The 22,032-nt window shown below is 47.5% G+C and overlaps 1 protein-coding gene across 2 annotated transcripts in view; it reads left to right on the top strand.

The window, feature by feature from the left end:
• The window catches only part of PKD1L3 (polycystin 1 like 3, transient receptor potential channel interacting), a 232,144-nt gene that overhangs the window by 90,157 nt on the left and 119,955 nt on the right, over positions 1-22,032 (top strand). For both annotated transcript variants that reach the window (XM_085887936.1, XM_085887934.1), the window contains exons 22-26: positions 260-397; positions 1,111-1,345; positions 1,435-1,649; positions 4,362-4,592; positions 6,491-6,592. In XM_085887936.1, coding sequence (XP_085744062.1) covers positions 260-397; positions 1,111-1,345; positions 1,435-1,649; positions 4,362-4,592; positions 6,491-6,592 — 921 coding nt within the window. The remainder of the gene's footprint in view (positions 1-259; positions 398-1,110; positions 1,346-1,434; positions 1,650-4,361; positions 4,593-6,490; positions 6,593-22,032) is intronic.

Genomic DNA, 22,032 nt, shown 5'->3' with positions numbered 1-22,032 from the left:
TCTTCTCGAAGACCTGTCATTATTATTATTATTATTATTATTATTATTATTATTATTATTATTATTATTGCTCTCAAGTATAGTGAGATTCTCATAACCTGTCAAAACAAGTGACATCTTGCTTTCAAAATAAATGAATTGAAAAACAAGAAAAGAGGTTGAGTTATATTAACGAGGAAGAAGAAGAAAAAAATTGATGTTCTTGTAACAATTTATACAAATGCTGACAGTACATCTGTGAAACCTCTTTTTCCTACAGATGGTGAGCTTTGCCAACAATCCATATTCCTGGTCCGAAAATGGATCAGAGGTCACTGGGATGGTCAGCAGCCTGACCCTGAAATCATCAAAAGATCGAGGAGTTCTTCCGGTGCATAACCTTTCAGAAAGCATTGAGGTGAAACCCCCAGATGCTTAAGTGAATTTGAAAAACTTGTATTCAGATTTCATTTATCTTCCTTTCTCCTTGCTCTTTTCTCATTCCACGATGCCCTTTCCTCCTTGAGTCGCCATTCCTCCCACCCCCACCCCCCCACCCCCAATTCCAAATTCCTCCGCCTTTTCTTTCCTTCATTCTATCCTTTACCCACCTTCCTTCCATCTATTTCCTTAAATCATTCCATCCTTTCCTTCATTTGTTCTATCCTTCCTTTTCCAATCCTCCAATCAGAATGAAAAAGTCGTACTCCCTTTCTTACCAAACAAATCTATAAGACTTCCTTCATTCCATTCTTTCCTTCTCCAATCCTCCCTCATTCCCTTTCCCTCCTTCCTTCCCTCCTCCTTCCTGTAGGCAAATGTGCACCGGTGCCATATCTAAATTCCAAATTCTAACCCTAATCTGTAGTGAGAACTGCATAAGCTGCATAGCCACACTTCCACAAGTGATGCAACCAGCAGGCAGATGCATACACATTAATGAAGAAGGCACCATATGGTGATGGATTTTACGATGGTGTGCAGTTCACTCTGGAAAGCCAATTGAATAAATTAATTATTTTCTCTTTTGTTGTTTGTTGGTAATGATGATTCTTTGAAAGGCATTTGGAGACTCTCTTTTCCATCATCCATGCCTGTTCAGTTGGTGTATGAGACTCCTATCTCCCATAGATTATGCTGCCTCGATCAGGAAAATCTGCCTCTGCCATAACATGGACAGAAATTTCTGCAGATGGAAACCTCACAGTGATAGCCGTCAATATTACTCGGGATGACACAGCGCTTGTGGTGGTTGTGGAGGCTCGAAGTCGAGCCGTCCTGCCAGCTATGTTCCTTTTCTTACGTGTGGATGAATGGCCGACAGAGACAGAGTATAACCTCACTGCAAGCCTCGGACATTACACAGGCAAGTGATATTGATGATAACGATCGCAATTGCAATCGAGTTTGTAAATTGCATAATACAATCTCTTTCCCAACACATTCCATTGCTAGGACACACCTGGGTTATAAATGCAGAAGAGCTTCCGGGGCTTGGTACTTATTACCTTGCCATAAAAGTTGCTGCGGAGGAAGCTGAGGGACCAGAAATATGGACGACACCTGGTACTCTACAGGAGAGGAATGGATCATTATTTCTGGCTACATTTTCAGCACGGTGTCTCTTTTGGATGGATGAAGAGCAGACCTGGTCTGGCTCTGGTTGCAAGGTCAGAGGAATACGAGTTTAGAGAAGCATATTGTTTTTATAAGGCTTCCATTTTCTTAAAGACATTCAACCTTTTATGAAATTGACCAAAATGCACCCACCACCCCCCAAAACCTCCACCAGTATAACCTCTTCAGTTCTGTTAATTTGTTCAGTATTCTGAAGGTCTGCATCAAAGGAGACTGTAATGCCATCGTGAAAAGATTTAAATTAAAAACGTTCAGTATAGCAAACAAAATGTTTGAGGTACAGTATGTGTATGTATCCCTGGGATTTCTAGCTATGTAGCTCAACTATGCCTTGGACAGTGAAGTAGAAGACAAAAATGGTGGCTCTGTGGTATGAGACTAAATCATACAGTATGGAGACACTCACCAGAAAATGTTGTTGTGGTTGTTGATGGCACCGTTCAAGTGAAAATGGGCTTCATCATGGAACCAGATCAGGTTGATCTAGTTTGGGTACCACTCCATCCTCTCACTGAGCCAATTGTACATATCAAGTCTCCTCATCATGTCATCTTGACTCAGTTTATGCCTAATAGAGATGATGTATGGGAAAAGCTTCAGTTCCTTTGTGAGGATATGCCAGACTGATGTTGGTTTGATGCCTAGCTCCCGGGAGCGCCGGCGGTGGGACTTCTTGGGACTGTCCACTGCAGAATCTCGCCCCGCGTCGATGTTGGCTTGGCTCTTGGTTGCTGATGCTGGCCGACCACTGTTGTCCTTGCTCTGGTTGTGCACTGTGCTCTTGTGCTCAAAATGTTTCACAATATATTGAATGGCACAATTTGTGGGTCCATCATGTGTTCTGAGGTCGTATTCCCAGCAGAACCTCCGGCGGGTGTCTATATATCATTGTCATACCACAGAACCACCATTTTTGTCTTCTGCTTCACTGTCAATGGCATAGTTGAGCTATGGAGCTAGAAATCCCAGGGAACAAACACCATGATAACACCACCAAATGCTGAAAAGGAAAATGGTATCGGTCAAAAAAACCGCAGGAAGTCAAAGTTGTATCAATCTTTTTGAAACACTATGTGTATGTTTATGTATATGTATATGTATATGTATAAATATGTTGTATAAGATTGGGGAGGTTGGGATTACACATTTTTGAAGAAGAAGGCGCTTCCAACCAAAAGTAAAAACTCGATCGACTCCGCCAATTTGAGCAAAAAAGAGAGAGCAGACCCGGTCTCAGGCAACGTTTCATCAGCTTCACAGCCGGCTTCATCAGCACAATAGACTCCGAGCCTCGGCATGTGTCTGGTTTTTATTTCAATACGATCGCTCATTTCTGGTCACGTGCTGGTGCTGAGGTCAAATGGAGGAGGGCTTCTTTTGTTATTTTGCAAATGCAAAAACAAATGTCAAATCACATCATTGATGGGGTGCTCTGCTCTTTTTTGTTTTTATTTACATGTGATGTCATTGATGTCATGCACCAACCGTAATGTCATTTCAATGATGAAAATCTCTCAATGGTGAAATATCACCTTAAAAATTAAATAATTCTCATCCAGATCCGGATTCAGATCTTCATCAAAATCGAATCAATTCATCCTTGCCATACACCTCACATGCCCACCAAGATTCGTCCAAATCTGTCCACAACCTTTTGAGATATCGTGCTATATATCGGTTTAGCCGAATCTCTCAATGGTTGAAGAATCACTGAAAAAAATTAGCAGATCCAGATCCAGATTCGGATCTTCACCAAAATTGAAGCAATTCGATGTGGTCACACACCCAACATATCCACCAAGTTTCATCCGAATCCGTCTGCAACTTTTCGAGATATCGTGCTATATATCGGTTTAGCCCTATCTCCTCTCAAGGGTAAAGAATCGCTGAAAAAAAATTCTCCCGGTCGGATTCGGACCTTCACCAAAATCGAATCAGTTCATGCTTGTCAAACACCCCAACCTTCCCACAAAATTTCATCCGTAACTTTTCGAGATATCCTGCACACAGACAAACAAACAGACAGAAAGGGGTGAAAACATAACCTCCTTCACCTTCGGTGGTGGACGTGAAAATGTATTGGGCCCGATATTTTTTCGTGGATCAGGCATTGCGTGGTGGAGGTATGTGCTCTACCGAGTGCCATTGTCGTTTCATATTTTATCATGTTTGTTTTGCGTCGTCGTTCGTAAGAGTTTGTCATGAGCTTCCTGGAGTTGACTGTCTGGAAGAAATTATATTTAACAGTGATTGATATCAAGCTCACATTTAATGTTGCCTATGTTCACAACATTATTCTAAATGTTAATGATGAATTTTATCAAAACTGCAGTGGGTGATAAATTGCTTTTGCAATCCCCATCACCATTGTTTGGCATGAAAATAATGTACCAAAGTCAAACTGTTTTGAACTTGTTTTTGTCCTCTCTTAATTGTTTTCAGAATGATTTGAGCATGCAAAGCAAAGGCTGGTGTCCTCAATCATTCCATGTTCCTTGAATGGTACTGAATAAATGACAAAGTAATGTCAACCTTTCTTACCAAACAAATCTAACCAGCCATTGCCTCAATATTTAAGACTAATATATTTTCCTTTTATCAAACACTGTCAAAGCTGTTCTGGAGTATAAAGCTTGTTTTGGTACTGGCATTGGGAACATGTGAACCATATGCAGTAACTGTTGTTCCTAACTGGATTGCATATCCCAACAATGCGAACTACCATTTTCTTTGCCGGCATGTAGGTGGGCCCACGCACGACACCATTGGTCACACAGTGCCTGTGCTATCACTTGACATCATTCGGTGCAGGCTTCCTTGTGCTACCCAACACAGTGGATGTTAGTCGGACTGTGGAGCTCTTTGCTACAGTCCACCAGAATCCTGTTGTCGTGAGTGCAGTTGGCACCGTGTTGCTGTTGTACCTTTTTATCCTGGTCTGGGCAAGCAGGGCTGACAGACAAGATATGGCCAAGGTTTGTTAATTTGGCACTGCTTGGGGTACTATGGCTATTTATATCATGTATGGATAAATATAATTGTTTGTTAGAATTGCCATTAAAATCTGATTTTATTTATTTATTTGCAGAGATAATAAAATTTATCGAATCTAATTGAAATGGACAGGCTTTCTGAAGAATGTCGTGATGAGGCTATTATGGGCAATTGAGCATTGCTGAATCTCGGAAGTGAGCGAAATCCCACAATATTAACCAAATAGTTATAAAGTTCAAGTGGACAATTGAAGAAAGTTGCAGTAACTTCAGAAATCAAAAGGTTCTCACCATAGATTGTCAGCACAAATGGCACAACTGCTAACTTGAATGCATATTCATTCTATTTAGCCTTTTTGTACACTTATGAATCCTTTAAAAGTTAGTCCAAAGGATGTAACCTAGTATGACATCTGCAGTTGGAGCTTGTCGAAGCAGCGAGTTAGTGCACTTTGAGTCAAACACGACTGATGTTAAACATGGGAGAGCGAGCCAATAATGGTTGCCTGCCTTTACAACATATAACCAAGGGACCACAGGCTTTATTGGCAGAAATAGAGAAATGGATGGCTTCTGTCGCAGTATTGTGAAGTTAAGTTGCAAAACATGGCTTGTCTAAAACCTTGTCGACTGCACTGTCCAAATTTTACCCAATTTGTCATATTAAAAAAGAAGAAGATGGAAAGTGTATGTGAACCTCGCACATGCAGGTTATGTACTATTTGTGGCATCTTTGAAAAAAAGGACATTCTTTTTATTATTTCAATCATTACGGGACTGTGCCTTTGGCCAACAGGTACACACCATAAATGCACACCAATAGCTGAACGTACATGGGTTTAGAGCTCATCTCTATGTCAGTTGAGGAAGCATAGATCTGCCAAGGCATGGAGCTATTTCTTTCTAAAACATTTTCATAATTCTCTCTATTCGTTCTAATTCTTGTTTTTCTTCTCTTTTATCTTTTACTCTCTATTGCTTTCTTTCATTTTCTATTTCTCGAAGGAGAAAAGTGAATTCTTGCAGAATTTTTTTTCTTTCTGCGCCTGGGTGGGTCTGAGAGTAGTGGTGGAGTAGCGGTTGAAACCCGAATCCTATCCAGGTTCCTCCTGATGACTCCATATTTGCTCTTTACTTCTTCGGGTTCCTTCTTGTCTTCTGTTTCATTATGTTTGTACCACATCCTGATGCTGTATGTATTGTGTTTCCCTGCTGATGGACCTCTGGTAGCTTGTGCATGTTACTGCATTTGAGCCTGGCGAGTAACTGCTGAAAGCTACATATCTGTCCGGGTTCTTCCCGACATCTTTGTTCTTTTCACATTGCTTTATAATAAAAATTTTTTTCATAATTCTCTTTATTCATTCTAATTCTTGCTTTTTCTTCTCTTTTATCTTTTACTCTCTATTTCTTTCTTTCGTTATCTATCTCTCGAAGGAGAAGTGAATTATTGCAGAATTATTTTTTCTGTAAGGCTCACTTGGCTGTGCCTGGATGGATACGAGGGTTGTGGAGTAGCAGCTTAAACCTGAATCCTATCCAAGTTCCTTCTGATGACTCCTCTTTGCACTTTACTTCTTCTGGTTCCTTCTTGGTGTTCCATTTCATTGTATAAAGCAGAAGTTGTACATAATGCCAAGGGACATGCTCTTGGACGTTGCAGGCCAATGTATGCCCCACATTTGTTTATACATTTAATAGATCCCATGATGATGTTACATTTTGGTAAGCTTTATAGAGGTCATTGAATTGCTGGTAAAATAATGATAATATAATAATATAAATTGAAATTATAGTGTTGATAATTTCATGGACGTTATGTTTGCGACAAGAGAACCTCTAATTTTAGAATGTCTCATTGTATGCTGGCTTGTATGCAGGCCAAGGTGACGATCCTGGCAGATAATGACCCTGCGTGGAATTACCGCTACCTCGTCACACTGTACACTGGTCATCGCAGGGGTGCACATACCACTGCCAAGGTGGGAGATCGATTATAATCGGAACCGGGGGAAAAAAAATTATAATCCAATAATTATTGGAACCGGGGAAAATAAAATAAAATAGCTTTAAAATGTTAAACTTTGCAAAATATTCATCAAACTTGGGACATCAAGGAAAATAATTTTAGGAAACTTTAACTTATGATTCTTTGCAAACTTTCCGAATGATATTAATACATTTGTGTATATTTTTGGCTCACCTGGAACATGGTTCCGGGGAGCTTATGGGATGGCGCGTCGTCTGTCCATCCACAAACATTTGCAACTTCTTCTCTGAAACTACACACAGGATTTCAATGAAACTTCACCACAACCTTCATCACCCAATATGTATCAAAGGTTGTTCACGCATTAAAAAAAAAACATTTTTTAAAGGGTGTTTATGGGATGGGTTGCCCCCAAAAACGGTATTTCCTTTTTTCTCAGACTACACATGCAATTCCGATGAAACTTCAGCACAACCTTCAGCACCCGTGATGTACCAAAGTTTGTTCATGATATAATAAAAAAAATCCGGGTTCGAGGGGGTCTATGAATGGAGTTTATGGAAGGATTGCCCCCCCCTCCCACCCCCAAAAGAGGTATTTGCTTTCTTCTCAGAAACTACAAGCACAATTCCAATGAAGCTTCACCACCGCCTTCATCACCCATGATGTACCAAAGATTGTTCACAACATTAAAAAAAATTTGAGTCGAAGGGGATCTACAGGGGGATTGTTTCCCAAAACATGTTTCCTTTCTCGATTTTGATGAAACTTGACCCAAACCTTCATCACCCATGATGTGCCAAAGTTTGTTTATGCTATTTAAAAACATAGGGGCAATACCGCAGGACGCTCACCTGGTAGCGGCTGGATAAGATAATCAGGGAACCACTGGTGGCATGGATGACCCACAAAACATGCAACGAGGAAGAAAGTAAATACTGATGGATTTTCTTTTTTCATGCCATGAAGAAATTTTGGTACATCATGGGTGATGAAGGTTGTAATCAAGTTTCATCAGAATTGTGTGTGCTGTTTCTGAGAAGAAAGCAAATACCTCTTTTTGGGGGAAACCCCCACGTAAACTCGCTTCATAGACCCCTCAGACCCCGATTCTATTCATGCTGTGAACAAACTTTGGTACATCATGGGCAATGAAGGTTGTGGTCAAGTTTCATCAGAATTGCATCTGTAGTTTCTCAGAAGAAAGCAAATACCTATTTTGGGGGCAACCCCCGTCAACACCCATAGGGCCCGATTTTTTTAATGTCTTGAACAAACTTCGGTCCATATACAGTGTTGAAGGTTGTGGTAAAGTTTCATCGGAATCTGATGTGTAGTTTCAGAGAAGAAGTTTGAAAGTATTTGTGGACAGACAGGACAGACGGATGTGCCATCCCATAAGCTCCCCGGAACTACGTTCCTGGTGAGCTAACCAAGGTACCACTGGTCGGCCTGAATAACCCACCAAATAATTAAGGGAGAAGGAAGGAAGTAAATACCGATGGATTTTTCTATTTTTTAATGCAATGAACAAACTTTGGTACGTCACAGGAGATGAGATTGTGGTCAAGTTTCATCATAATTGTGTGTGTACTTTCTGAGAAGAGAGAAAATACCTACTTTGTGGGGCAACCACACCTCCTCTGAAAACTGCCTGAGACCCTGATTTCTAGCTCACCTGGAACGTAGTTCCAGGGAGCTTATGCGTTGGCACGTCCTCTGTCCGTCCACAAATATTTTCCCATGTTTGTACCAAATTTTGTTCATGGCATGAACAACAAAAAAAATCAGGCCCTCAGGGGGTCTACAAGGGTTGCCCCCAAAAATAGGTATTTGTTTTCTTCTCAGAAACTACACATGCAATTCCAATGAAACTTGACCACAACCTTCATGACCCATGGTGTAACAAAGCTCGTTTCCAGCATTTAAAAAAAAAAAAAAAAATATATATATATATATATATATATATATATATATATATATATATATATATATATATATATTGGGGTCTAAGGGGGTCTACAGGTGTGGTTGCCCCACAAACAAGGTATTTGCTTTCTTCTTAGAAACTACACACAAAATTTCGATTGAACTTCATCACAGCCTTCATCAGCTGTGATGAACCAAATGTAGTTCATGACATCCAAAGGTATTTTAGTTTCTTCCTCGTTACATATTTTGTGGGTCATCCATGCCGACCAGTGGTTCCCTCGTTATTTTACCCAGCCACTACCAGGTGAACGCCCTGGGGTATTTACCCTATTTTTATTATTACAGTACAAACAAGATGGGGCCTTCAACAGTGCAGAGCTATACTGAGGTAATTATGTAATAAACTGGTTTATAATCTGGTGTTGGCTTTGCGGTTTGAGTGGTGGTTTGGTATCCTCGGGTCCTGAGTTCAAGCACCGTTTCCCGCTGAATTAACACCAGGGGGTTGACTCAGCTTGTCAGCCTTCTGAGGTCGGCAAAAGGAGTACCAGTGGAGCAACCAAAAGGCTGCATACGAAGGAAAGGGGTAATGACGTATTTATTAAAATCTGGTATTGGTGTAGCGCAGGCATGATGGGCTGAATGGCCTCCTCCTGTACAAAAATTTCCTTGTAATTCCTTGTAATTTTCTTGTAAACCCCTATCACACAATAAGCCACTGAGTGTGATGCCATTACAGATTAAAAACACATTTTTTATCATCAAGACAATACGTATTTTGAATGCAACATTTCTAACGCGATTCCATTGTTGTGCAAAGTTGTCTGCATGCAACATTATCTTTTAAACCCTAAGAATGAACGATATAGATTACAGTTGAATGAAGCAAATAATATATGTATATATATATATATATATATATATATATATATATATATATATATATATATATATATATATATATATATATATATATATATATATATATATATATATATATATATATATATATATATATATATATATATATATATATATATATATATATATATATATATATATATATATATATTGTACATATATATATATATATATACATATATATACACATATACATATATATATATATATATAGATACATATATATATATATATATATATATATATATATATATATATATATATATATATATATATATATATTGTTGTGGTTACCAAATTCGCAAACCACCATTCAGGTCCCTTAGGTGAGGTATCTCGGTAAGTACATGTGTAGTTAGGCCCAAACCCGTTGTCTAGTGGGAATACATGTCATTTATGCGTGCTGCGACTCTTCAGGATAGCCGTTTTTCTTTTACTATCTTTAATTTGGACCAACCGCCATTGTTACCACCACCAACCACAACGCCGCTTCACCACAACCGCCACGACCTTCACGTCACACCTCGCAACCGTCGCATCGCCACCGTTCTTGCGCCGCCTGTGGGTACCGGTGTTGGACTCGTGCAGGGCGCGCGCCGAACAGCGTGTACAAAATCACGGATTTTGTGCTTCAAAAACGGATCAAAATTGATGCACGCCCACTTTTTCTCGGGCCAATGGGGAGCGAGGTGAAAGGTCGAAGGGAGGGGGTCAAAGGCGAAGCCACGGGGCTTATAATAGCGACCGTGTTCGTCAGAGTAGTGAGTAGGAGAGTCGGGAACAGAGAGTTAAGACTTCGCGGGCGGTGGAGTTGGCAAGAAGGAGCTGGTCGGCGTCGTGTGTTGGAGTCGGAGCGGAGGGGACGGAGCTGTGGAGAGGCGGCGAGGGCAGACGAGGGGGTGCTCGCGTCGTGCAGGGAGCTGCACCCCAGGGAGGCCGACAGCGCGACCTGGCCGAGGTGGAGACGCTCGTCGCGGGATAATAAAAATCCTCTATACCCCGAGCATCAGCAACCCCCTCCTGTTTCCCCCCGCGCTGAGATAGTGCGACCAAGGGGGCCCCTTTCCCACCCCCTACCAGACACTGTCCGCGAGGCCCGCGGAGTTGAGGCACCATCGCCGCTCCGCGTCTCATCACCAGACGGGTAGGCCCGACCCGGTCTCGGCCTCAGGCCCGCCTCATCCTTGAGGGTATTCTTTTCCTTGGTTTTGGGTATGTGTTGTCGGCGCCGTCTGTGAAGTAAAATTGTATAAGTGTTGCCGTGTGCTCGGTAGTCGGATAGCTCTGCATTGTGTTTCTCTTTTATATTTGCTTTTTGTGTAAATGGAATTGTGTTTTTCTTTTCTGTGTGCTTTTGGTGGAATTGTATATGTGCGCTTTCCGTTCATCGCGAATAAATGTGCTTTGTGTTGAACTGTTTCCCGCTTCGCTTCGTCATTTCCTTCATTGAATCCTCATCTTGCTTCACGTAAAGGGTTGGTAGTGGGCTGAATACGCCCGATAATTAATCGAACCGTCGAGGTCGACGATAACACCGCTCAGTTATTCTGATAGTACGGAACGGGTCGCTTAAGTGGCCCGTGTCCGAAGTCGACCTGCGGCGAGGTGCGATCGCCCGGTCTACCCTCCGCGTGGGTACTTAGGTAGGTCGAATTTGGCGAGCAACCCTATCCCACGCGGGGGCTGATTGGCTCGATCGCGGTGAGACCGAAAGGTCCACCCGTGACTGGTTCCCGGCGTTAGTCCGAGAGGGTCACGACTGGATTGTCCGTCCGGTGGGCGACGTGCCGCGATTCGAGTTACGTGGCCGTCAGCACGCCGGCGGGCGCGAATACCGCAACACTGGTGTCAGGTCGTGCGATACAAACCCATCGCCCTTGAAATGAGAGCGAGAGATGAACCTTCAGAGTTTAGGCTTTATTCCATTTGATTGGAGCCGCTTCTACGGGCACACCGGGGAATACAGGTTCAGCTAGGAGTACATAAGCAGTAACGTATACATGTGCAGTTAATCATTGCAGACAATCCGCGTAAGCACGGAGTTCGATATAATCTCCATTCTCACCAGTCAATGAGCACCTTCAGTTCACGAGCATCAAGTGAACAGCCGATGTAAATGGCAATGCCCCGGGGACAATCACTCGTGCCGCAGAGACCTCCCCTTATACGCGAGACGCACAACATGTGATCCCGCGTCATGTCCCTCAATTCACGTCAATTCACCACATTCTCCCCACCTTTAAAATGTAACTAGGGGCCCATCTTACACACCATGATTGCTTTAGCACTATAGGAGTATACATTTCAAGCAACGCGGACTAATAGATCTACAGAAGCATACATGCCAAGCAGTGATTATTTTGAGTTGTAGGAGCATGGAAATGAGCATCGATATATGATATAATGGGCATATAGGAGCATGAGCAGCGAGAATGCCGATAATCCCCTTTACAGATTGAGTCGTCGAGGGGGCCTTATTCGTCGACCTCTCCGGGAGTAAACGGCAGTTTCACTTGAGGGAGACTCCCGATCCTCTTGGTGAGCCTCGACTTGTGCCGGGGATGACTCCTCGATCGCTCTCGGGTGGAACGCGGCAGCCCTGTCGCCTGGCGGAGTTCCTGGGGGGGAAATGTCAGAAGGAGGAGTGCCAGAAGGTGGTGTACCGGCAGGAGGAGTACCTGAGGGAGCCAGATGGCGAACCGACACAGTGGTCTCCCTGCCATCCGGGAGCCTGACATGAGCATACTCTGGATTAGTGTCAATGAGTTCGACCCCCTCCACCAGCGGTTCATACTTGCTTTGTCGTACCGGGCGTTTCATGAACACTGTACCGGGATGGGTCAGCCAGTTGGGCACCGTTTGACCGTCAACATAACGTCGTTGGTGAGTAAACATACGTTCGTGAGGAGTGGCATTTGTGGACGTGCAGAGCAAAGAGCGTATGGAATTCAGAGCGTCGAGAAGGGTAACCTCCCACCGCTCGGGGCCCAGTCCTCTCGATTTCAGCGCCAGAGTTACGGCTTTCCAAATAACTCCATTATACCTTTCCACCTGCCCGTTTCCCTGTGGGTTGTAACCCGTCGTTCGACTAGTTGCTATGCCGTGCTCTAATAGGAATTGTTTTAGCCCGGCCGACATGAAACACGGCCCTCTGCCTGAATGTATGTACGAAGGTTTCCCAAACATAGCGAAGAGGTCAGAGAGACATTTTACGACAGTGCCCGAGGTCATATCCGAGCACGGAAACGCGAAAGGGAACCTTGAATATTCATCAACAACGGTGAATATGTATCTGTTGTCTGTTTCGGTCGGCAGGGGCCCTTTGAAGTCGATGTTTAGTCTCTCGAAGGGGGAAGTGGCCTTGATCAGTCTGCCAGATGCCGCGCCATAGAATCTGGGTTTTAGTTCAGCACAAACAGGGCATGAAGCATTCATTTGTTTAATATCTTCAACAGAATAGGGAAGATTTTGTCTGCGTACGAAATGTGCCATCCTGGTTACCCCTGGGTGGCACAGAGACACATGGAGGTCTTGCAAAGCCTGACTGATTGTTGCCGAACTGTAGACCCGGGAGAAGGTATCTGCAGCAGGGTTTTCTTTCCCGGGCCGGTAAACAATGTCGTATCTGTAGCAAGCTAGGTCTATCCGCCATCTCATAATTTTTTCATTCTTAATTTTCCCGTTATTTTTCCCATCAAACATGAATGCCACGGATCGTTGGTCCGTAACGAGCGTGAAGTGGTTTCCCAGTAAATAATGTCTCCATTTCCGCAGCGCTTCAACGATGGCGTACGCTTCCTTCTCTATCGCTGAGTGTCTCTGCTCGCTTCTAGAGAGAGTTCTCGAAGAACGCGACCGGCCGCCCAGACTGATTAAGTGTAGCAGCTATGGCGTGATTTGAAGCGTCGGTCTCCACCACGAAGGGCACCGAGCTGTCGATCGATAAAACCACGGACTTACTGATATCATCCTTGAGATTGTGGAAAGCTCTTACAACAGCGGCATCTGGTGGAAAGTTTTTGCAATGCACTGGGGGATGTATTTTCTCGGAGTATTGCGAAATCCATCTCGCATAGTAAGCGAACATCCCGATCACCCGGCGCATTGTCTGCAAGTCCTGAGGTGGTGGAAGCTCACGGAGCGGGCGCAATCGCTCAGGATCAGGCTTAATTGTGCCGTCGGCTATTGTGTAGCCGAGAAGGTCAATTGACCTTGCCGAGAATACGCATTTCTCGTAGTTGAGAGTCAGATTATATTTTCTAGCAATGCTCAAGAATCTGTCCAGATTCCTATCATGTTCCCTGTGATCCCTACCGCACACTGTGACATTATCCACGTAAACAAAAGTGTCTTTGAGGTTTTCATCTGAGATGATGTCGTCCATAACCCGTTGGAAGCAAGCTACTCCATTCGTGACACCGAATGGTATCCTTCTGAACTGGTAGAGGCGCCTCCCTGCCTGGAATGCAGTGTAAGGTTTGTCTTCCTCTCGGATGGGAATTTGATGATAGGCGCTTCGCAAGTCGATGGTACTGAATACCTTATAATTGGCCACGCGTTCGACCATCTCATCTATGCGCGGCAGGGGTAGGCGTCGAGTTGGGTGAAGCGATTGACCGTTTGGGAATAATCGACAACCATTCGTTTCTTATGGTTCTGACTGCTGGTTACTAACACCTGTGCGCGCCATGGCGAATCGCTCGGTTCTATAATTCCCTCCTCCAGTAATCGCTTGGTTTCCGAAGTGATGAAATTCATGTCAGCAGTGGTATATCGCCGCGATTTGATCGCTATCGGTTTGCAGACCGGCGACAAGTTAGCGAACAGCTGGGGGGACGTCACCTCCGCGGTGGTCAACGCATTTAAAATTAGACGAGGCTTGCTTCCTCCAAAGGGTATTTCGACGCTCGTGTGCTGCTTGAGGACATTATGACCCAGAATTACGTCTGCGCACAAATCACGAAGCACCAGTACCTTTACATCCCGATGCGTGTACCCTTTTACGTCCAATTCAACATTGCAGTACCCTCGTACGCGGGATTGTAGTGAGGTGGCGGCCATGCATACCGTATTGTCAGTCGGGTGGATTACCCATTTCCTGCCCTTCACTAGCGAGCTGTTGACGAAACTTTCAGAGCTACCGGTATCAATCAGTGCCTCAGCCATATGCCTGTTAATTCGTACGTTGATGATAGCCTTGGATAGATTCCCCGGGGAGGCTGCAATCAATTTATTTTGCGAGTAGAGAGCCGCAGAAGTGGGTTTATTTCTCCTTAGAGTAGATTTACATACCCTGGCATAATGCCCTTTCTTGTCGCAATTCATGCATGTGGCATCTCTGGCGGGACATTTTTGACGAGGATGCCTTTTGTACCCACAAAAGAAGCATTTACCAACCGGAGCAGTTGCTGAGGAGTTTGACGAGGTCTGGGTATCCGGCTCCTCGGGTGTTTCTCCATCCCCTATGTCTGGCTGTGTCTGTGCCAGTGGGGTTCCTTGAGTTCCCACCGTAGCAGCGTTCATTAGCAGCATCGGTGTCCCAAATGACTCAGATTGCTGCTGAGCCGTATCCATCGCTCGAGCCTGATCGACTACCTTGTCAAGAGTGGGTTGCGCTTTCTCTAGTAAGCGTTGCCGTATGTGGGCTGATCTGAGTCCTTGGATGAATGACTCCCGTGTGGCTTCCTTTCGGTGTTCCTCGGCGCTTACCGCCCGGAAGCTGCCGTCTTTTCCCAGCTGATTCAGAGCTTGCAGGAACTGATCGATTGTCTCCCCGGCTGCTTGCTTGCGTGTGTTGAGAAGATGTCGTATGTATACCTCGTTCTTGGGCTTCACGTAGAGCGCTTGCAGCACCTCGATCGCTGCTTCATAAGTGTCGCACTCCGAGAAGAGCCTGTACACGCTGGGCGAGACATGATTCACGAGAGCGGCAAATTTGTCAGCTCCCTCCTCGATGATGGTCAGATAGTGTGAGAAGGAACAGAACCAATGCGACCATTTCATTTCTGCGTCAGTCGCGTTTGGGTCTGCGTCGAACCTCTCTGGTTTGTAGATCTTGTCCATCTTTGGTTGAGAGAGCCGAGAAAATCAAATGGAATAAATTGAAATGAGAGCGAGAGATGAACCTTCAGAGTTTAGGCTTTATTCCATTTGATTGGAGCCGCTTCTACGGGCACACCGGGGAATACAGGTTCAGCTAGGAGTACATAAGCAGTAACGTATACATGTGCAGTTAATCATTGCAGACAATCCGCGTAAGCACGGAGTTCGATATAATCTCCATTCTCACCAGTCAATGAGCACCTTCAGTTAACGAGCATCAAGTGAACAGCCGATGTAAATGGCAATGCCCCGGGGACAATCACTCGTGCCGCAGAGACCTCCCCTTATACGCGAGACGCACAACATGTGATCCCGCGTCATGTCCCTCAATTCACGTCAATTCACCACAGCCCTCCTCGCGGCACTGGTATTGGAGAACGGGACAACGGGCTCTCCTGTCTCCAGCTAAATTCACGGGAATCGGTCCAGGGGTGAGAGAAGCGACCCCCGATTCCCTCCAAATTACGAGCGAGCGAAATTAACCCTTCACGAGAAGCAAGATGGCGTCTCAAGGCGAGCGGGAGCCGGGGGTATTAGAAATGGATGTAGAATGTGTAGGATCCATGGTCCAGGATGGAATCCCCGTGCAGGAAATGTTGATTGTGCAGGAACACGGACTCGCCCAACTGAACCCAGAGCCCGAAATGGGTGCGGCAGCGGCCGCGGTGTATGACACCTCCCCTCCCCCTCTCCACCAAAACCCTTCCCCAACCCCTGCCGAAACGGCTCACTCAAGCGCACCCGACATGGCCCAGCTATGCGCCATGCTGGCGGCAATGAAAAACGAAATGAAAGACATGAACAAGCAAATGAATGAAGTGAAAACGACGATGGATGCGAATACACAAAAGATGGATACGAATATGAAAAACGAAATGAAAGACATGAACAAGCAAATAAATGGAATGGAAGCAAACATGAGGGAAGAAATGAAAGAGCTGCGGGGTGAGACGCAGAACATGGGCCGATGCCTGCAGGCGGGCATGAAGGCCGTGACCAGGGAGCTGGGAATGGCGACTCCACGTGTGGGAGCAAACGAGCTGGAAGGGGGTGCAACGGCTGACAGGCCCGCGGTGGAGGCGGGTAAAAAAATAATTCAGGGGGCGTGTTGGGTGAGGGTCGTGACAGAGGAATCGACGGTGACCAAAAGGGAAGAATTAAATGGGGAGACCAAAACGTGTGAGACGAGACACGAGGTGACGACAAAGGAAATAATAATAGTTGAGACAAGGGAGGTAAAGGGTGAAGAGTTGGCAGTGACGGTAGCCGGGAAGGGAACGATAGAGGAGAGACTGCACGGTGAGGACGGGGTAAGTGACGCACACACACACACGGAGGTAGTGGAGGACAATGGGGGTGAGCTCGCGGAGCGTGTGGAGACCCAGTGCGAGCACCTGGATGGCCTCCTCCAGGAACGAGGGGAGGGAGTATGCCCCCTTGAGGCGAGTCACGACCAGGTGGGTTCGGTCGTGCTTTGCGAGGTTGAGGGGAGGAGTGCTGTGAACGGGTGCACGGAGAGCTTGGGGGTATAGAGGCCCCGGAGACCCTTGTGGGGACACGAATCCCCAGTGTGGTTGTCCCTGTGTGTGGTGCAAGGTGTGAGTGCGTCCCCGTGTGTGGAAGTGACCCCGTGTGTGAGTGGTGTGGTGGCGATGGTGCCGGAGTACGTGCTTCCCAGCACGCCGTGTGTGGATGAGGCACGAAGTGTGGATGAGGCACCGCGGTTGAGTTCCCCCGCGTGTGTGGATGAGGCACGGAGTGCGAGTGAGGCACCGCGGGTGAGTGCCCCCGCACGCGTGAGTGAACGGCCGTGTGCAAGGTCGCTGTGTGCAAGGGAGACCGTGTGTGTGAGAGAGCGGTATGTGAGGGAGATGTCGGTTGGCATGCGGGAGCACGCAGCCGCGTCTCCCGGTGTGAATGTGATGGAGTGGACTGTGTGCGTCGTAACACGCAGGTATGCGTGTGTGGAATGGCGACGACGACGGCGACATGTAAGGAGAGAAAGCCGAGTAGCGGCTGTAGCTATTTCGGGGACCGTGCCGGGTTCACCCAGCAGTAAGCACGCGGTTCGTGCTGTGCAACGCACGAGACCGCCACGTGCTCGCTTGCGAGAGTGAAGTCCCGGTCCGGAAACGCACGCGGTGGATTTGCCGATCCCGCGGACGGACAAAGTTTAGGCAGGTAAACGGATTTGGACCGGACGGGTTCTCCACGCGATCGTGTGTGTTAAGCTCCAACGGGCAAAGCACATGTGTTCGCGTGGGGAACCCCTCGAGACGTGGGGCTTGTGTTTGTTTTTTATGCGCACGGTGACGTCATGGCTGCAAGTGGGGTTGGAATCCGGCAGGAGGGGTATCTCTGCGGATGGTGCCGTCCAAGGAGGGACGAGGAACACGTGCAGCTGCATGACGTCACGGGCAGTTGCAGGTGTAAAGTGCGCGAGTTGCCGCGCTGGTGATGCGCATGGGAAAAGAAAAAGAAAGCAAGCCTCACTTTCGGGTGCACAGGATTCCTGGGCAAGGGGTGGAAGACCCCCTTACCTGGGCACAGGATGGAAACTAGTTAGGGGGAAGGGTTAGCTTAGTTAGACCGACTTCATGGGGCAGGGGTAAGTCCTCATGGAGTCTGTGGAATGGATTAGTTAGAGGGATTGTAGCCAGATTTAGGTTGGGAAATAAAATGATTTATTATTTGAGAACAGTGACAGACTTGTGAATGTGTAGAGGGGATGTAGTTTAGCGACGTAGTGTTAAAAGGAACGTGCTGTAGTTTAAGGGACGACGTGGGAGCACGAGTTAGTTAGGGGATGTAGTCAGGAGGATGGCAGAGTTCAGTGGTGTGTGTGTTGAAGAGTAGTTGGTGAGTTGTGAGGTGAGTACTTGGCGAGTGAGTGAGGCCAGCGGGTCTGTGTGTATGGAGCGAATGGGGAATGCATGGTGCGATGAGTGATTGGGGGGAGGAGTGACTCCCGCCCAAGGGACCCCGGGGTCAGTCAAATTGAAAAATGGAGGTCGTTTTGTTGTTGGTGGGAAAGTAGGCTCGAGACCCATTTGGAGGGGTGCAGGAGCCCTGTTGACGGGCTTGGGAGCGTGGCTGCGAAAGGTGAGTATCGCTGAGTGGGTACCCCGGGCACCAGGCTAGTCGGCCGCGGTAGGCCAAGGGCCCATGGGGGGCCGGGATAGCGTAGTGGGCACGGGTGCGTCTGCTTGGTGCGGAGGCCCGGGGAGCCATTAGCCGCGTGGGCAGTGTTGTGGGCATGGGTGACCCTCGGAAAGGGGCCCGGGAGGCCGGCCTGCCACGTGTGCGTTTCAGGGGAGGTGCCATGGGGGGCACTCCCCGGTGTTAGGGAGCTGGTAGGCTTGGAGGCAGTGTAGTGCCCGGGGGTGCCATAGCGGGAGATTCGGCAGAGGGTCGTGCCTGCCAAAGGGAGCCACGTGTCCCAGCCAGGAGACCGTGTGAGGGCACGGAGAGAAAATTGGGGGGGGCGAAGCCCGAAATTGTGAGGACACCAACACAGGCGACGGGAATCTGGGTTGTTCGAACCAATAGTTTAAGCGAGAGGCGCTTGTTGAAAGCCCCGGGGTAGTTTAACTGTTAAATGGGTAGGGTAGATTAGGAGATGTACCCCTCCGCACCATCCATCCCCTCGCTCTCGTTGTGGGCCGCTGGACCCACTTTGGGTTAGATCGCCGAACTCTGGGGAGGCCATTCTGAGGCTTCGTTGGGCCTCGACACAGGACATTAGCTCTCCCTTATTCCCCTCCGGGAAGGGAACGTAGGGGTTGGGAGTAGGCTAGGTGACAGGATAGGTTAGCCGAACAAGGACGATAAAGGGGGTTAGGGGACGATTTATAGTGGGGAAGTAAAAATAAAAACAACAAAAAAATAAGTTGGGGCTAAATTGGGGTTTGACGAATTAAGGGAGTGGGTATGTACAGTGACAGACAAAGGCGATAGGTTGGGAGGGAGACAGGTGGGTAGGTCTGAGCCCGCCTTCCAAGTGGCCAGCACCACCGCACTCCCTCCACCAACATCCACGGAACGGCAAAGGCTGGCCAACTTCATCGGCAGCTGTTGTTTTGCTGCAAGGCCTGTGCCATCGGCTGGCCGTGTATTACTTCAAGGCCTGTGCCGGCCCACTTCATCTGCCGGCTGGCTGTTTTTTCTTCAAGGCCTGTGCCGGCCAGTTCATCTGCCGGCTGTGTTTGCCTGCAGCGGCCTTCTTCTGCGGGCTGTGTTTGCTTGCTGCCTTTGCCATGCCATGCCCACTGCCCACGTTCACCAGCCCCGTTCAATTTTTGCTTTGCCCCCCCCCCCCTGTTCGTTTCCATGTGCGCCAGGATCAGAAAGCAACAGTTTGCAAGCTGCAAGAACTGCCCTGTTGGCAGCTACAACACGGGCCTGCAGTGGCGGCCCGTGCACCGTGTTTGTGTCCATCCATTCATCCATCCATTCGTTGTGCTCATTGCGTGTGCCACTTGAGCTGGCATGGAGACTGCGTTTGTGCAGCCCGTGCACCGTTGTGGTTCGCTGCGTTCAGTTCAAAAGGCAGGGCCTTGGACTGCGTGTGAGCGGCCGGCCGCGTTCCCTGTCACCTGCATTGTTTGAGCCAGAGACTGCATGCGGGCAGCCTGGCTCCCTGCTAACTGCTTTTCTTTTGCAGAGTTCAGTGATCCTGGGCCATGGTTTAGTGTAAAATTTGTAAGTTAAGGTTAAGATGTACTGTAAATATGAGTGCGCCCCCGGCATGTATGTCTCAGCGCCGGCAATTTTATTTAAGTCGTCCGTGTGAGTGAGTTTGTTTAGGTAGTTACGCAGCCCTCAGGTTATTTATTTTGGGGACACGAATACCATGAATGTCGCACTCAGGGATCCGTAGGTAAAATGTACTAGGGGAAAACTACACATGATGGCACACGAAAATTTGACGACTCGGGACGAGTCTGTAAGAAGGGGAGGGGGTAGTGTTGTGGTTACCAAATTCGCAAACCACCATTCAGGTCCCTTAGGTGAGGTATCTCGGTAAGTACATGTGTAGTTAGGCCCAAACCCGTTGTCTAGTGGGAATACATGTCATTTATGCGTGCTGCGACTCTTCAGGATAGCCGTTTTTCTTTTACTATCTTTAATTTGGACCAACCGCCATTGTTACCACCACCAACCACAACGCCGCTTCACCACAACCGCCACGACCTTCACGTCACACCTCGCAACCGTCGCATCGCCACCGTTCTTGCGCCACCTGTGGGTACCGGTGTTGGACTCGTGCAGGGCGCGCGCCGAACAGCGTGTACAAAATCACGGATTTTGTGCTTCAAAAACGGATCAAAAAGCATTCACGCCCACTTTTTCTCGGGCCAATGGGGAGCGAGGTGAAAGGTCGAAGGGAGGGGGTCAAAGGCGAAGCCACGGGGCTTATAATAGCGACCGTGTTCGTCAGAGTAGTGAGTAGGAGAGTCGGGAACAGAGAGTTAAGACTTCGCGGGCGGTGGAGTTGGCAAGAAGGAGCTGGTCGGCGTCGTGTGTTGGAGTCGGAGCGGAGGGGACGGAGCTGTGGAGAGGCGGCGAGGGCAGACGAGGGGGTGCTCGCGTCGTGCAGGGAGCTGCACCCCAGGGAGGCCGACAGCGCGACCTGGCCGAGGTGGAGACGCTCGTCGCGGGATAATAAAAATCCTCTATACCCCGAGCATCAGCAACCCCCTCCTGTTTCCCCCCGCGCTGAGATAGTGCGACCAAGGGGGCCCCTTTCCCACCCCCTACCAGACACTGTCCGCGAGGCCCGCGGAGTTGAGGCACCATCGCCACTCCGCGTCTCATCACCAGACGGGTAGGCCCGACCCGGTCTCGGCCTCAGGCCCGCCTCATCCTTGAGGGTATTCTTTTCCTTGGTTTTGGGTATGTGTTGTCGGCGCCGTCTGTGAAGTAAAATTGTATAAGTGTTGCCGTGTGCTCGGTAGTCAGATAGCTCTGCATTGTGTTTCTCTTTTATATTTGCTTTTTGTGTAAATGGAATTGTGTTTTTCTTTTCTGTGTGCTTTTGGTGGAATTGTATATGTGCGCTTTCCGTTCATCGCGAATAAATGTGCTTTGTGTTGAACTGTTTCCCGCTTCGCTTCGTCATTTCCTTCATTGAATCCTCATCTTGCTTCACGTAAAGGGTTGGTAGTGGGCTGAATACGCCCGATAATTAATCGAACCGTCGAGGTCGACGATAACACCGCTCGGTTATTCTGATAGTACGGAACGGGTCGCTTAAGTGGCCCGTGTCCGAAGTCGACCTGCGGCGAGGTGCGATCGCCCGGTCTACCCTCCGCATGGGTACTTAGGTAGGTCGAATTTGGCGAGCAACCCTATCCCACGCGGGGGCTGATTGGCTCGATCGCGGTGAGACCGAAAGGTCCACCCATGACTGGTTCCCGGCGTTAGTCCGAGAGGGTCACGACTGGATTGTCCGTCCGGTGGGCGACGTGCCGCGAT

This window comes from Eptatretus burgeri, chromosome 7 (assembly GCF_056783735.1).
Source record: "Eptatretus burgeri isolate ZD-2024b chromosome 7, Ebu_testis_v1, whole genome shotgun sequence".
Classification (NCBI taxonomy): domain Eukaryota; kingdom Metazoa; phylum Chordata; class Myxini; order Myxiniformes; family Myxinidae; genus Eptatretus; species Eptatretus burgeri.
The sequence above is the reverse complement of the archived record's forward strand: the minus strand, read 5'-3'. Positions and strand labels throughout refer to the sequence as shown.